General features: G+C 36.3%; 2 protein-coding genes across 2 annotated transcripts; one reads left to right on the top strand and one right to left on the bottom strand.

Annotated features, from left to right (window-relative positions):
- The first annotated feature begins 1,907 nt into the window (after positions 1 to 1,907).
- On the top strand, positions 1,908 to 7,839 carry LOC121249073 (thiamine-repressible mitochondrial transport protein THI74). Its single transcript, XM_041147731.1, has 4 exons — positions 1,908 to 2,126; positions 2,419 to 3,174; positions 3,269 to 3,686; positions 7,212 to 7,839. Exons 2-4 carry the CDS (start codon positions 2,608 to 2,610, stop codon positions 7,529 to 7,531), a joined length of 1,305 nt encoding a protein of 434 aa, XP_041003665.1. The 5' UTR covers positions 1,908 to 2,126; positions 2,419 to 2,607; the 3' UTR covers positions 7,532 to 7,839.
- A 385-nt stretch (positions 7,840 to 8,224) lies between these two features.
- Positions 8,225 to 11,323, bottom strand: LOC121250520 (desumoylating isopeptidase 1-like). The gene is made up of 5 exons (XM_041149648.1): positions 11,174 to 11,323; positions 10,510 to 10,576; positions 10,330 to 10,427; positions 9,438 to 9,754; positions 8,225 to 8,852 (listed from the first exon to the last, which is right to left on the bottom strand). The coding sequence occupies exons 2-5, from the start codon at positions 10,516 to 10,518 to the stop codon at positions 8,440 to 8,442; spliced, it is 837 nt and encodes a 278-aa protein (XP_041005582.1). The 5' UTR covers positions 10,519 to 10,576; positions 11,174 to 11,323; the 3' UTR covers positions 8,225 to 8,439.
- Between the last annotated feature and the right edge of the window lie 6,529 nt (positions 11,324 to 17,852).

Genomic DNA, 17,852 nt, shown 5'->3' with positions numbered 1-17,852 from the left:
GTCATTACATGCAGCTATCATCGGAATAAATGGGCGCTATCGTTATACTGCACACAATTCCCTTTTTTCTTGGAGGCATGCAGAAGTTTTGGAGGCACAATGAAGCAAGTTGTCTCAAGTTCCAAGCAAGATTGTTTAGGAATTTTGTACTCCACAATTCAAAACATAAAATTGGCGCTTTGCACCCTCGAATCTAAAAACAAATTGACACTTGGCACCTAATTCCCTTCAGATCTGATAGTCAGAATTGAGAATTGCCACTTATTTTTCATCCATGTTAAGAAGTAAATGAGGGTGTAAAGTGTCGATTTCTCATGATTTGAATTTTGAGGATCCAATATCAATTTTTGTGGTTTGAAATACTAGTAGTGTTAACGTCGTGTTTCAAGCGCCTTTGGGCAAGGTTCCAGAAACTCGGGTTTTCGGATTGTCATCTGCACACTTTAAGCAAACACAGAGAATGGGGGCTCTGGTGGTGGCTATAGAGTCTTCTATGCTAAAGTCAATATATCTTCTTAGTAATTTATGCGTAAACTTATAGGGATCATAGAAAGTTTTTTTGTAACTGGAGATCGACTTTTATACTAAGTTTCGGATGAGGACAGCCTGTCCTTGACTTTGAAGGACTTAATGTCCTTTCTATTGTTCATTTTTCAAAATCTTTTAATGCGGCGTTGCTTTTGGAACGGCTTCATTAATGCAGTGTGGAGTTTGAGTAGTAATGTCATTAATGTGATGTGGCTTCCTGACTCACTTTATCTTACGGACGTCCCTTGTTAAGCTTCTCTATGCCTGTTGTCAGGAGGACACGAGTTCTTCATATTTCCTGCTCACCTGCGCCTAGGCAAGTTCTTGAGAGTAGTCTGTGATCGAGGTAGTGTTAGGTCAATGAATCTCCTATGTCCTAACCGTCCACTTTTCCCTCTAAGAACTTGATTCATGGGCGGGTTATACCCGTGGGCCAAATACCCTACTAAGAGCCCATTGACTCCCTTTAATAGAGGGTCGAAGTGCTTAGTTAGACCCTCGAACTAGCCTTCCTAATGATTTTTTGTGGGTTTGCTTATAGGGCCTATGGGGAAAAACTCTATCAAATAGGGTTGGCAATTTTTATACAACCTAAGACACTGACATAAACCCGATATGCATCAATAAGATTAGGATTAGGTATAATAGAGTTGGAGTCAATTATTAACTTTAATTTGACCCGATTAATAATTAAGTCGTATTAGACCAACTTACAAATTTACGAGATCATCCGATTAGCCAAAAAGAAAAGTCATTCGGATCACTGTGGTCAACCTTTGTCCCTAGTGGTCAGCCACATAATTTTTCTCAAGCATTTGAGCTGTGAATCACTCATTTTCTTAAGATTTTCTTCATAGCCTTTACCTTGTTATCCAACGGAAGGATCAAATATCTGAGTATTCTTTTCATTATTATTTTTTCTTAGATCGAATGGGTATATTTGTGTTTGGTCACGTGGATATAAAAATGGGTAATGTTAGGGGAATCGATGATTTTGATCGAAAATTGATACCGAACTCTGCATTAAAGAAAAAAATTACACCGACTTTCGTTTGAACAGAGAGTTGAGATAAGATAAATTGAGATTAAAATTAAAAATTAAATAAAATATTATGAAAATATTATTTTTAATATTATTATTATTTAAAAATTTAAAAAGATTAAATTATTTATTATATTTTATATAAAAAATTTAAAAAAATAATATAAATTGAGATAAATTGATATCACTTGAAAATCTAAACAGGCAAAAAAAAGCCGTCTGTTTTCTAAGCATTATTCTAGAAATATCCTATTGGCCAATAATGAAACAAACATGTCGGACTTGAAGATTAAAATGATTGACTCATTTAGTCGGGTCTGATTCAAAAGTTTAATTTAATTTTTTCTTTTTTCCTTTCGTTTGATCTTTCCCTGGGGAGCCCGTCGGACCAACAAACGTCTATCTCAGAATTTAGTACCCAAACTTCTCCTTTAAATTGGCCCAACATTTGAGTGAATGGTTTAAACTTTTTTAAGAGATCCGCGTGAATGCAACAACCAAGAAATCAGGGCAAAACATCGACAAAGTTCAAAATCAACTTTTATTCTTTGCCCAGGTACTTCTGATTTTTTTTTATTTGTTCTTCTATCTGCTCCATAAATTTGTTGAATTCTAATTTAAGTTCCGTTGCATCAATATCAGTTCTATTTTTTATCTTATTGGGGTTGATCCAACAAGTTTTTGCGGTGAGATCTTTTCGAATTGTTTATGTATATATTGTTATTTAGGATTTTGTGCTTTATACCGCAAGTTTATTATTATTGGTAAACGTTCCGGTTTAGAGTTATGTTCCCTCTGTGTCCTTAATGCCTTTTTTTTTTTTTTTTTTTGTCCTCTCTCGTTTTTAGGTGTATTTGGTGTGAATTGGGACTAGGGTACGGTAAATTTTCTGCTTGGAGGAGAATTTCCTTGATGAGTATTGTAGAAGTTGATTCTTTTTTTATGGGTTGGTAAGTGGTTCTGTAATGATCAGAGATTGGTGAGCGAATCATTGGGGGATCTTGAACAAGTTTGGTTAAGTATCGGATTCCAAAAGCATGACACATGAGGTTTGGAGATGGCTTTTGGGTTTGATTTACATAGTTGCCGTTGCGTCTATCTGGATAGCTGCTAGTTATGTGGTTCAGTCCGTTGTAGATGCGGGGGTTTCACCATTCCTCATAACTTACATTTGCAATTCACTATTTGTGGTTTACATTCCCCTAGTTGAGATTGGGCGCTATTTGGAGGATACTTATGGAAGTTTATGGTTTTGGAAAAATAAGAAAAGTGGCATTTTGCAAGATTTACGGGAATCAGAGCAGGTTGTTCTTCTTGGGGAGAGTGATTTAGGTGCAAAAGCCGTAAATCCATCTGTGCTTTTGGAAGAGGGGCAAATTAGCCATCATGGAGAAGGTATTGGTTCTGAAGCAGAATTTGTATCACATGAGATTCAAGCTGCTCTACCAGATCAAGATAAAGCCAATGGCAACTTCGATAAACGAGTTGATGCAAAAGGCCGTTGGACACGCACTAGAGTGGCAAAAGTTAGCTTATTGATATGCCCATTTTGGTTTTTTGCGCAGCTCACATTTAATTTCTCGCTGAAGTATACAACGGTCACGGTAACCATTTTTTAAATTTGTATTCCACATCTCACATCTGATTTTCACATGTTTTCCCCTTCTAGTCTAATTAGTTCCTCTTCTTTGCTTGCAGTCAAATACCATCTTAAGCAGTGCATCCAGCCTTTTTACGTTTTTGGTCTCTCTAGCATTCTTGGGCGAGATGTTTACATGGGTGAAGCTCATCAGTGTTCTTCTTTGTATGGCTGGAACAATAGTTGTCAGCTTAGGGGACTCTCAAACCAGTTTAACTGCAGCTTCAAACCCCCTTCTTGGAGACATTCTGGCAATCGTATCATCAGCACTATATGCTGTGTATATTACCCTTATTCGCAAGAAGCTACCTGATGATGATGGAAAAAGCGGACATGCCAGTATGGCACAGTTCCTTGGATTTCTAGGGCTTTTCAACCTCTTGATTTTCCTTCCTGTGGCCCTTATTCTTAATTTCACCAAGCTGGAACCTTTTGAACTGCTTACCTGGGAGCAGTTTGGTCTAATTATTGGAAAAGGTTAGTGTCTAAGCTTCATCATTTCTTTTATCTCGTTTTCTTTGTTGTTCAGTTACGTGATGCAGTTGCTTTATTTATGTCGGTTGTCTTGAAAGAAGAAAAGTTATCTTGAAATGGTGTGCTTGGCTATGGTAAATGAGTAGGTCATACCTTTGTCTGTCTATCCCTGTTTTTATGTTCTGGAGATGCCAGAGCATTTTTTTTTTCAGGCATATTCTATCCTTGTAACATAGTAATTACTGGGTACATAACTGCCCAAATTAGTCTCCGATTCTATTTTGCTATCTTGACCATTCATTTTAGGGCCTATTTGGGGTTGCGGTGGGAGTCTTAAAAAGTGCTTAAATAGCCTTAAAAGCCATTTAATAGAAAAATTAGGTTGTTTGGGTATTACATATTAAAGCACTTTTAATCTCAAATAAGTTAAAAAATACGCTTTATTTTTTCCTCAAACGTGCTTTTCCGAATAATGCGTAATACAGTTGGAAAAGGATGATATGGTAGGAGGACTCTGTTGACAATGTTGTTAGGGTCATTAATTTTTTGGATTACCATAGGACACCTTATAGCTTTGCGTAGTTGTAGTAAGTGAACTCATGGCTTCATGCATCCTTACAAGGAACCACTTCTCTCTTTTATTCTTATAGGTTTACCATCAAAATCCGGACGCACAATCTTTTTTTTTTTTTTTTTTTTATAGGTAATCAAAGATATTATATTCATAGAAAATGGCAAAGTCCAGGTACACAGGAAGTATACGTGAAATTGCCTAGCTAGAGGTTACAATAGAAAGAAGAAGATCATGGACACTAAGTCCGTTACAAACTATGGCCCCTGCCCATAAGAACAATGACTTAAAAAAGAAAAGTTTTAGCTCATCCATTGTTCTCTCTTGATCTTCGAAACTTCTAGCATTTCTCTCCCTCCAAATACACCAACACAGACATATTGGTACCAATCTCCAAATTGCCGCTACCTGCGAATCGCCGTGTAGTCCTCGCCAGCTTGCAAGGAACTCCACCAATCTACCAGGCATAGCCCAAGACAAACCAACTCTTGAGAAAAAATCATCCCACATAACCTTGGCCACTTTGCAGTGTAAAAGCAGATGACCAACTGACTCCCCATGCTTCTTGCACATACAACACCAATCTAGGACTATAACCCGTCGTTTCCTCAAGTTATTAGTAGTGAGAATCTTGTCCAAAGATGTTGTCCAAACAAAGAAAGCTGCTTTTGAAGGAGCTTTCATCTGCCAAATACTCTTCCACGGGAACATAGACATTCCAGAGTTCGTAAGCTTTTGGTAGAAAGAACTGATAAAGAAAAAACCTTTCTTAGAATGATTCCAATGCATCTTGTCTCTGGTGCCCCCTAAAATACTAGCGGAGTGTAAAGCCGCAAAGAACTCCGTGATAAGCTCCAACTCCCAATCTTGGGCTGCCCTAATAAAATCAATATTCCATTGAGGGGTGCTGTTTGAAACAACCAGAAGGTCGGCGATCGATGCCTCCTTTTCTCTAGCGAGCACAAAGATAGTAGGGAAAGTATCTCGTAGACAATGGTTACCACACCATTTATCAAACCAAAAAGGGACACGCAAACCATCGCCCACAACAAAATGTTCATGTCCTCAAAAGGTACCCCAAAGGCTCCTAATGTATTTCTACAACCCCAAAGGCTCCTAGTGCCTCATACCTCATTCGAACACCATCCTCCCCAAGCTTCCCGGAACTGTGCATCAATAACCGACTTTCATAAGGCCTCCTTCTCGTTTTGGTACCCCCACAACCACTTACCCAAAAGAGCTTGATAGAATTTTATCAAGTGGCGAATTCCCAACCCTCCCCCAAAAATTGGGGTACAAACTATCGACCAGTTAACCAGGTGGAATTTGAACTCTTCCCCCAAACCACTCCATAAGAAATCCCTTTGTAATTTCTCAATAAGGTTAGCCACCTTTGTTGGAAGCGGGAACAAAGACAAAAAGTAGGTGGATAAGTTTGAAAGAGTGCTTTTAATCAAAGTCAGCCTACCGCCTTTCGATAAGTATAGCCTCTTCTAGGTAGCCAATCTGCACTCCACCCTTTTGACCACATCATTCCAAATCCTTACAGATTTAAAGGAGGCACCCAAAGGTAAGCCAAGATACTTCATAGGAAGCGAAGATATCTTGCATCCCAATGTAGTAGCTAAAATCTCCACATCGGGGACAGCCCCCACTGGCACAATCTAGAAAGACTTGGGCAGTGGCATTTGTGTAGGATAATTCCCAGGGAAAAGCTATGTAGTGTAAGATTTTCTATCTATCCTTCGGTGTGATTTGAAATTGTAGCCATATGAAGCACTAATGCGACCAATCCCGGAATTGGCTTGTTGATGGATGTTCAGCGATGGTAGTCATGTTATTTCAATTGTCCATGACAAACTTGATTGAAGTAGGTCTACACTTTAATTGGAAATTAGAAGCTTGATTATCAAGCCAAGGTGATTTATGGTTCCTGCAACCTGGCTCTTTCTAACCTCTATGAGTTTGTACTTTGGAAGTCCTAACCTTGGGGTTATTTTCTTGATATTATATTGGCAGAGTAAACTGTGTCTTGTCTTTCTGAAATTGCCATGGGGCATCAATTTTAAAAAGTTACTCCCAAGTCCAGATGTCAAAGCACCAATCATTGCATGCTGTTCCTCTCATGTAAACACCAATATTAAAGATACATTGCTGTGATTCCGGCTAAGGTTAGCTACAAAGTGTGCTATTAGTTTTGGTGGAGGTTCAGGTTTGATATGTGATTTGCCCATAAGATTAGAAGGGTGGATTCTACTAGAACTGTGTAGGAAGAAACATAATTTTAGAATATGAAGTGAGAAGATAGTTTAGAAGCAATAATGATGCTTTGCTAGAAAAAAGTCTAGGATTAGAAATAAATTCATTTTGATAATCAACTGCCTAGATCTCATACCAACAAGTAGAAAGATATTAGTATTTCAACCAAGATACCAAATCCGTAATTGCATTCTTAAGAAATGAGATGATGTTGCTTGAAGGCATAAGATGACACAGGGAGGGCAGAAATGCTTTTGTATCCTGTTTGCGTTCGTTGTTTTATTCATCAGTTGTACAAGGAAAATAGTTTCTATTGACAAATGGAGAACATAATAACTGATGCCATTTTTACCAGCCACCTTTGAGCCAAATGGCACTTCCACACCTGACTAGAATAAGGTTGTGGATGAGATCCTAGGTTCAAGTCGCGTCAATGAGTTAGAGAGGATGCCATTTTCCTTTGTTTTGCAGATACAGAATTGTGGCCATTGTATGTACTTAAATTTTATTTTTTTATTTTTTATTTTTAAAAAGCTGAAGTACTTTCAATGGCCACAGTTCTGTATCTGCTTACTCTCATAGCAAATTGTCTTTCCTTTTATCAAGGGATCCGATTTTAGAATTTATTTATCGCATGTGGTTTACAAAAATGCATTCAACGTAAACCGAATAACGTTGATTTTTTGCATGGCGTTTAGGTTTGTTAGATAATGTGCTGAGTGATTATTTATGGGCCAAGGCTGTTCTTATGACGACTACCACAGTAGCAACGGCTGGACTAACAATTCAGATCCCATTAGCAGCTATAGTCGATTCTGTAATGGGCAGTGCCCCTCATCTCATGGATTACCTTGGAGCTCTTGCCGTCATTCTTGGGTTTGCTGGCATCAACATTCCTTCTGATGCATGTGGCAGATCAAAAGACGCCAGTGTTGAGCTAGAAACTGAAAATTTCAGCTCCTCTACCGATCCAGATCGCGTGCCATCAATCAGTCAAGCTGCAGCGACCATTTCATAGCATTTTGTGGCGCTTCTCTTTAGTGTTTACGCCAAATGTAGATTCAAAGGTTATCTTGCAAGTGCAAATATATTCTATTATATACCATTTGAACAGAAGTATGTATGTAATTTTACCCCCCGCCCCCCTCCCCACCATTCTTTTGGGTTATTTATTTTTTGAGACGGGGGTGAAAATAGAGAATCATAGGCAGTATGGGGGGTAAGAAATTATAACTCGTTATTTATTCCTCTCAATTTAGCATCATAAGAGAAAACATTGGATGGATGTATCCTTTGCTTATCATGGATCTGGTAGCAAATTAGCAATGTAAACTACTTTTATTTTTTCTCATGAATTATTTTCCAAATGAGGACTGTTATAATACAAAGAGATTATATAAAAGTAATTTTACAAATTGACGTAATTTTATATTAAATTTATTATAAAATCACATAAAATTACGTTAATATATAAAATTAAAATTATTTTTATGTAATCCAAAACAGGGAGACATTTTTTTTATTTTCCACAGTTTTTTATTTGTGAGGGTTCATGCCATCCATCTTCTTTCTTTAATTTTATTTATTTATTTATTTATATTTGTTGTTCACCCCATTTCCATTCATTATTTAGGAAATGTACGCAGTGAGAGTTGCTCATGATACCAAACTCATGACAAGAAATTCTAGATACCAAACTCAAATTAGATTATAAAATAAATCTAACATTCACTTTTCAAGTAGATGCAATCTTCTTTTTGGGTAAAGCAAAGCTTTAACATTAAAAAAGAGGCACACCCACAATTGATCACAAATTGATCAAGTCAAATTGTTAAAAGGTCAATACAGATACTGGGTCTTTCTTTGTTAGACCGACTCTTTGAAAAATAAGAGTACAACTCTTTGAAAGAATATTTTCTCCAGATGCTAACTCCGTGGCATTGCAGCATTCAGGTTCCCGTATCTTTGCATAACTCTTCTTGTGGCAAGCGCAGCTGCCTCACTTGCACGTAATGTCCCAGTCGCCATGATTGCAGCAAATTCTTTGCTTATCTCCTCCTGCACCATGCTTCTCGAATTCACAAGGGGGTCGTTTACAACAACCCCATTGGCTGCTGCTTTCTGTTCTACAATGTCAACAGCTGGTGGCACTGCATTTTCCACCGTCTTTGGCTTCTCAGACTTGGTGCAGTGCTCTTCAGCTTTCACTTTGTTATAACTCTCTTTGCGATCTGGGGTCATCATCGGTTGCAAAGGCTGGGTCATTGGAGACCTAAATTGTGGAACTTGGGGGACAGCACCAGATTTCATTGTTGTCTCCAGATTCTGTATCATGGGCACTGCAACATACATTCTTGTTATTAACGACATTGAACAACACTCCCACAGGTTAACCATTTATACAAAACCTTTTTTTCCTCAATTTTGGTAAAACAATAAATCTCTTTATCAACAAGACAGGACTTTGAAATCTATTCAGATCCAGTATACCCATTCTTCAATCCTAGAAAACCTCTTAACCTTCAAAAGCTCAATCCCTCTAAGCAAGAGGATGGCAGAAGGATTGCCTCAAGCAGAAAACTACTAGCAACCGGAGCCGTTGATTAAGCCCTGAAACCTACTTTCTTTTCTGACAAAATCAGCCAAGCCTAACTGGTCACGTAATGTTGATGTTGATAAGTGTGAGGGACTTCTGCAGACAGAATCCCCCGGTAACCTCTGTAACCAATGCATCACAGCATCCAAAGGTCACCCTTGTCTTATTAATTGGAGGAGGGGGCTGCGGTTTGTTGGATTATTAACACAGGAATACACAACACCAACCCAGCTAAGTTACTTGCGATTCTAAAAAGAAAACTAACAGATTGCCACATCCCACCAATATCTCGATGGAAAGAGAACAACAAATGAGATAGATAACTTACATATAAGAGCGCCCATTGGACTATTCATGACTTCGTTTGGAAGCTGCAGAATGTAGTCTGGAATGGTTGCACCAACCAAAAACTGAGCAACCTCATTGCTGAAGTTATTGCAATTGTGTGTAAGCAAACTATATGTTTCAGCCGTATATCGAGGGCTGATTTCCTGAAGATACATCTCAAATACATCCTTTGGCACATGTGTCACTCCCAATTCGAACACCCTAATTGGTGTACCATATGGTGTCAATCCAGCAGGAGCTTGTTGTATCCCACCCCCAAAGTAGTATTCATTACTGTAAACAACAACTCCTGTGTGCCTGTTGTGCAAAAGATATTAAATAAAACACTAAGATTAAACCACAGTACAACTTGCTTCCTCTGAAAACATGAAGGAAATATGAATCGAATGGCCATCACGTATATCCTTAGAAGAAAATATAGCCAAAATAAAAGAAATGATTTAAAGAAAAAGAAGGCTCAACATTAGATTTGCCACCCACATATTCCAACTTTCCAATGCTCCATCCTTTATCAATTCATCCATTTCATCAGTACTAATTTTCATCTTGAAAAAAGAAAAAGAAATTTTGGAAAAACATATTCTACCAACTATCAAGAAAAGTAAAAACACTGATTTTTGCTGGTACACACTTCAATTGCTAATGGTAACAGGATAAGTGATGAGGCAGCCTTATTGAGACAGTCAAGCACCTAAAATTCCTGTCTCCATAAAATTATAATCTTACCAGAAAAAGCAATTGAATTCAACCACCATATACACCTCGATCAAAGAAAGCATCACAGAGCATTCAAGATTCCAATCATCTACATTTAGAACTTCATAAATCCAGATATCCTACTGTTACATCCTCCCTCAACCTAAAACACTCACCATACGCCCTCAATAGCCTTCCCCAAAAAGGTTGTGGAAAGCTGCCGAGCTAGTCCTTGGCTTAGGTCATAAACATTCAAGGTAACCTTGTGACCCTCCTGCCACGAGTTCAATGAATGAGTAAATTAAAACTTGCAAAACACAATGACACAAACAAGCTAAAACAAAACAACTGCATACCTCGGCCATGATACAATGATTTCAAAACGTTCAGCACACAAAGCTCTGTTAGACCAATTAGTATGGCCTATGGAACAAATCAAAGCACAAAACCAGTCATGAAAATTACAAAAACTCAGAATTCCATTTATTCAATTATCAAACATTGAATTCGGGTGATCAAGAAAAATTGCATATAAAAACGATTATGACTTTGATAGAGTGAGGTTTTAGAAGCTAAAGCAAACATCAGAAAAGATTGCATCGATTTATGCGTGTGGATGTTGAAGTAAGTTGAGTTAAATTGTGATGATAAAATATTATTTTTTAATATTATTATTATTTTGAAATTTAAAAAGTTAAATTATTTATTATATTTTGTATTGGAATTTGAAAAAATTATAATGATGAATTAAAATAAGTTGAGATGAGTTTGGTAACCAAACGAAGCCTTAAGCTTCCGTTGACTCTGCATTCATATTGTTAGCCGACAGAGCCATAAAAGCCTGATTTCATGTAGGCCCCCAAAGAAACAGGATCTCGCAAAACCAAATTCAAATTTCCAAACTCGGAAAAAACAATGAAAAAAACTTTTGTAATGGATCGGAGGAGACGAAACTGAGAGATCAACTAGGGTTTGATGTATTCCAGTAAAGGATATCATCAGGGAGAAAGGAAAATGTACCTCAGACCAGGAGGAGCGAATCTGGAAATGCTTTGCGTGGGGAAACGATGGCGTAAACCGGAGCCAGCCAAGGCAGAATGCGAGAGCGGTTGGGAAGTTGGGATCCCTCTCTGTTTATATAGGGTATCCCGATTCCCTATCAGTCCCGCTCCGATCCATATTCCATTCAACTCTACGACCTTCTAGATTCTACCATACACTCTCCTCCAACCACGTGGCGCGGTCGTTGTTTGACATTTAAAGAGTAAATGCCTGCTTTTATTTTCTCCTTGTTTTTTTTTTTTTTTAAATGATTATTCTCTCATTGTTAAAATAATAAAAAACATATTCATTCTCAAATAATTATTATAATTTTTTTAAACTCTAACATAAAATATAATAAATTTTTTAAATTTTTAAAAAAATTATATTAAAAAATTATATTCTAATAATATGTTATTTAATTTTTAACTTTTATTTCATCTTATCTTAATAATCAGAAGAGATCTTAGTTCTTTAAGATTTTTTTGATTACTTTTTTTTTATACCATAGTCATCAATCATTTATTTTTTCAAAAAATAAAAAAAGATGAAAATTATCATATTTTAAAATTCAATAAAATTTTATACCATAATCATCAACCATGGAGTGAATCAAGGTATGCAAGAGGCATAAATGATTCCGATTACATTTTAAGTTGAAAGAGGGGAAAAAAAAAAAAAAAAGAATGAGGAAAGTTTTCTTTTTAATTTGGATAATCATACCAAAAAAAAAAGAGAAAAAAATCACAAATTGTCTGCCCAAATTTCCGTGCCTAATAGGAGAAAACATTGAAACGCATTATTTTCAAATAAAAGTGTTAAAAAGCTTTACTTTTAGACTTGAGTTCTATTGGCAATACACCTAAAGAGTTATCAACTTCTACTATATATATATATATATATATATATATATATATAAAACAAGACCATTTATTAATAAGGTTATAAAAACCATTACTGTTTTTGTCGAACCAAATGGACAAATATTGGAACGTCAACCCACCACATTTTAATATTCTCAACATACCAAGCATAATGGACAAGCCTATCTACTGCCTCATTCTTCATACGATGCACATGTTAAATCTTATACACAAAAATTAGTTGCAGCAAATGCTTTATTTCTTTTAGCAAATACCCAAGAGTTGAAAATCATTTTGCTGCTTCTTGTAATTCATTGACCATCAGCATACAATCACTTTCTAGAATTAACTTAAAAAAACACAAATGAGCACATAGTTGTAAGCCTTGAAACATAGCAAGAAACTCAATAATTTCTGGAACATTCACATCATTCTCTACTTTGCTAGCAGCTATCAGAATGTCCCCTTTCTCATCTCTGAGTACCACACCTACACCAGCCTTATGTTGGTCAAAAAACATTGCTCCATCCATGTTCAATTTGAGGTAGCCAGTTGGGTTGGCTTCCAGCAACAAGCATTATTGGATTTTGTAGTTGATAAAAATGTCAGCTCCTTGTGAGTTTTTTGCAAAGATAATGCATAGTCAATCACACTTATATGTTCAATAAGAACTTTTTTAGCTTGCATCTTATTCCTTCTAAACCAAAAACCCTAAGCTATTAGGAAAAAGGTGGTCACGTCAGTAATATTGCCTTTCTCCAGCACATACAGTGCAATAGTCATTATATTCATATCCCTTCCAATATGCTTCATTGCAGGTAAATATTTGTTCCACAAATCTCTAATGGGAGGGCAAAATATTTAAGCATGTTGAATATCTTCCAGATAGGATTTCTAGAACCAACACTCATCTTCAACATCCATATTCCTTCTCCTAAGATTAGATTGAGTAGGTAGACATTCTTTACAAGCTCGCCATGCAAAAATCTTGATTTTATTAGGAACTTTCATCCTCCATAGTACTTTCCACAATTGAGTTTGGCTATGAACTCTGGAGCTTTTCCCATGGTTTCATCTAAGTTGTTCTCTAAAAACTGAAATTGCCATTCTTTTCTTGTGTCATAGCTATTGGTCTTCATTTTATCTTTGACAAATGATTATTTTCAAAATATCAACAGCTACAATTGGATTGAATAGAGCTCTAACTTTGTCAACATTTCACCACATGGTATCTAGGTCAATAAGATTAGCCACAATATCTTCACTGTTATCTACCTCTATCCCACTCATTTCCTTCTGTAGAGTCTGATATCCAAGAATCCATGCATTTGTCCATATCTTCATTGGTTTTTCATCACCTACTCTCCATCTACAACCTTGAAGTAACAACTTTTTTGCTTCTTAAATTTCTCTCCGAGCATATGAGGGATATCTTTAAAACTCAATCCTCCTTTAAATTTGGACTCACACATGTGTTCCCAACTAATACGATGAACTCTTCTCTCATTTCCTTTCTATCCCCACCAAAACCATGCCATCATACTTTCTAATTCAATAAATAAGCTACTTGATAATTTAAAGCAACTCATCACATAAGTAGGGATAGAAAGTGTCATTGCTTTTATAGGTACCTCCCTTCCTTCTTGAGATAACAGTTTTTCCTTCTAACTTTGTAGCTTTTGCCAAACTCTTTGTTTAATCTCAGCAAAAGCTTTTGACTTTGATCAACCAACCACTAGAGGCAAGCCAAGATATTTTTCATATTGCTGGACACAGTTTGCACCCGACATTGATCTAACTTCTTGTTGAACTCCCTTTGTTACGTTCCTGTTGAAGGCCATAGTCGTTTTTTCTTTGTTTATTTTCTATCCCAATGCAAGTTCATATTGATTCAACAATGTTTGAATATTTATGTTTGTCTTAGCATCTGTCTTACAAAAAATAACACTATCATCTGCAAAAGAAGATAATTTATTCTAAGTGCTCCTCTGCAGATTCTAATACCTAACATAGACTAATTTCTTTCAGCTTCATTCAGCAGACTTATTAGCCCCTCAATAAACAACAGGAATAGGTAAAGGGATAGAGGGTCCTCTTGTCTTAATCCTTTACTAGAAATGATAGGACCATTTGGCACACCATTGATCAGCACAGAGAATGAAACAGATTGAACACACCACATAATCAAGTGGATAAGTTTACTATCAAATCCTATCTTCTGCATTATCCTCTCCAAAAAATCTCATTCGACTCTATCATAGGCCTTACTCATATCTAATTTCAGAGACATATATCATGTCTTCCCCACTCTTTTCTGCCTCAAATTATGTATTAACTCATATGCAACAAAGACATTATCAGTTATTAATCTCCCAGGTACAAAAGCATATTAAGAATAAGAAATTATACCAGGGAGCAATTTTTTCAATCTATTTGCAATCACTTTCGAAATAAGTTTATAAGTGACATTGTATAGACTTATAGGAAGAAAATCAGCAACTATCACAAGTATTTTTTCTTAGGGATCAGAGTATAAGAGTATGATTTAAATCATTAGGGAACACACCTGTATTTAGAGCTTGAAGCACAGCAGCAATGACAACTTTTCCAATGATATGCCAATATTTTTAAAAAAAGATAGGTGTCATTTGTTTCAATGCTTGTGTCACTTCTTCAGCTGTATATTCCTTTGAGAGTTCCTCATTCATGCCACTAGAAACTTTCCTCTCTATACCTTCCAAAAAAATCCAAAGAACCCTTCTAATCAGATGCTGTAAAAAAAGATTGGAAATATTCCACCACTAATCTATCTTTTTGGTCTGCTTCTTGCCATTCACCCCACTCATTTTGTAGCTTCCTAATGAGGTTCTTTTCTCTTCTTTGGGAAGCTTTAGAATGAAAATACTTTGAGTTCTGATCCCCTTCCTTCAGCCATAGAGCCTTCGACCTCTACCTTTACATTATTTCCTCCCTTTCTAACCACATATGGATTTCTTCCCTTGCAGAGATATTATCAGCAATCGCTACACAGGTTGGATATGATTCTTACATCTATTTGAGTTTCAGTCTTGCCTTATTTAATTGACACTGGACATTTTCAAAGATATTTTTGCTCCAGATAGGGGTGTAACGGGTCCGGTTCGGTCCGATTTTGGAGAAATTTTAGAACCAAACCAATATATATCGATTTTGAAAATTTAAAAATCGTACGGACCGATTCATCATCAAAATCGAAACTTTCAGTTATTTCGATTTCGGTTTATTCCAGTCCAATTTTCTAGTTTACCATTTACACGTGTAACACTATATATATTTAATATTATAATTTTTTTAATACTAAAATTAATTGTGAGAATTTAGTATTAATAATTACTAATTATTTAATGTTCAATTATAGTAGTATAGTATAAGTAGTGTCTAACTTATTAGTGAGATTCATAAACTTGAATAATAAGACTAAAATAGTATAACTAGTGTCCAATTATACTAGTATATTAATTTTATGTTATAAAATTAATAGACTTGAATAATAAGATTATAATTTCATGTTATATTAATTAGAAACGTCGCATATAATATATATAATAATAATATAAGAATTATATATAATATAAAAAAATTAAAAATATATAAGTACCGGTCCAGTTCAATTTAAACCGGTTTTCAAAATATAAAAACTAGTACAACACTGGTTTAGGACTGGTTTTCATTTTTAATAACTGGTACCGCACCAGACTGGTTACAAACCAGACCAAACCAATCGGACCAGACTGACCTGGTCCGGTTCAACTGGTTTTTTATTTTTGCTTACACTCCTAGTTCCAGATATCCAGTTTCTCGCTGCAACATTGTATTATCTTCATTACCTCTCCCATATTACTCCTAGTTGATCCTTCCTTCCATGACTCTTCAATTATCTATGCACATCTTTCATGATCTCCTACCCACATGACTTCAAATTTAAAAGATCTTCCTTTTCTTGTACACAATCCCACCATCCATAGTCATCCGTAATGGTAAATGATCTGAGTAAGCAGCTGCACCATGAGTAACTACTGCTTGTGGGAAAAGTTGGCACCATTGGTAATTTGCCATAAACCTATATAATCTCTCACTGATACTATTTGTGCCTTCTCTTCTATTACACCACGTATATTTAGGGCCTCTAAATCTCAAGTCCCTTAAAGCACAGTCAGTTAACACATCTCTAAAATCAAACATCTGTTTTTCAGGTCTATTTCTGCCTCCACATTTTTTTTTATTGATCTAAAACTTCATTAAAATCCTCAAAAACCAACAATGCTTTCCCACCTATTCGTGACAAGGATCTAATTAAATTCCATGTTTGCATTCGACAGGCAATATCTAGATGTCCTGTGAGGTATCAATCTTTTGATTTATCAACATCATCTTTAATAAAAGCATCAATATGAAATTTACAAAAACTAATCATAGATAATTTAATGTTTTTCTTTCACATTAATGCTACACCCCACTTCTTTCATCACAATCAACATAAGGCAATTGACAAAACTAATACGATACTTCTTGAAGGAACAAGATGTCGGGATCTTCCTTCTTGACAATGTCTTTAAGTGTATGAATTTCCCGTGGGTTTCAAACCCAAGAAAATTTCAGCTTAAAATTTTCATGGCTCCTGACGGGGCTGTGACCCATCTTCCATTGATATCTTTGGTTGTGCTTCTGGAAGTTGTACATGTTTCGTCCTCAATGTCAGGGCACGTTTTGGTGTTCTCGTCAAGTCATCTTCTACCACAAGCTCATCCCTTTTCTTCTTCTTCTTCTTCACATCTCCAGAGTATGTGTCTTCATTCTTTGGAAGTTCATTTTTTTGTTTTCTCTTCCATCTTGGATGACCCAATTCACTTGCATTTTGGATCAGCAATTCAATTGGGCTTTCTTCTTGACTCATATCTTGGCTTGGGCTTATCATATCTTGGCCCAAGCCCATTGAGCTATGAGGCAAAGACTTATCTTCTTCTTTCCAATTCAAAGATTCCATCATGTTCCTATTTTCGTGGGATTCTACTCCCATAACTGTAGCTCCAGATTTTCTGCTACCATTATCTTCGCCTATTATTCTAGTGGTTTGAGTGGAAAATTTACCATTTACGTTACTCATTTCGGATAGTCTTCCACTTGTTTCACAATTTCACAACAGCTACCCATTTTTGTCGTAATTTCCCTCTGCAATGGCATCTTCCGTGTTTCACTTGTCGGAGTGTGCATCAGAAAAAATTTTCGATCAACAACTTTCTAATTTGTCTTTTTTTCCCATCCCTTTCCGCCAGTGCTGCCAACCCCCAACCATTGTCCGTAAGGGAAAACATCAGTCGCATCTGATACCTACACAGTCTTCTAGTCCCCACAATCGCGATGCCCATGTCCCAATCTTCCGCAATGGTAACAAAAATCCGCTAATCGTTAATAGTTAAAGCGAACCTAGCACGGATCTGTTGAACTAATATTAATTTTTTTTCCTTCTGAGCAGAGGGTTTGATATATCAATACATACCTGAACACGTATGAACTCTCTCCAAGCCATTTCCCCTTTCTCAAGGTCAACTTCTTCTACTTTTTCGAGAGAACTTCCAATTAAGTTGTCAATATACTCATTCTAACCATAAGCGATAGATCATGTATTCTTACCCAGAATAGAGCTTTAGTCATATGAATCTAGTGTACCTATTGTTTCCCATCAAAACCTTTTATCAAAACCAAATGCTTGTCGAAAGACCATGGTTCCTCTCATTTCACCCTCTCCTTATCCCTGA

Source organism: Juglans microcarpa x Juglans regia, chromosome 2D, assembly GCF_004785595.1.
Source record: "Juglans microcarpa x Juglans regia isolate MS1-56 chromosome 2D, Jm3101_v1.0, whole genome shotgun sequence".
Taxonomy (NCBI): Eukaryota; Viridiplantae; Streptophyta; class Magnoliopsida; order Fagales; family Juglandaceae; genus Juglans; species Juglans microcarpa x Juglans regia.
This window is presented reverse-complemented; position numbering and strand designations above follow the sequence as displayed.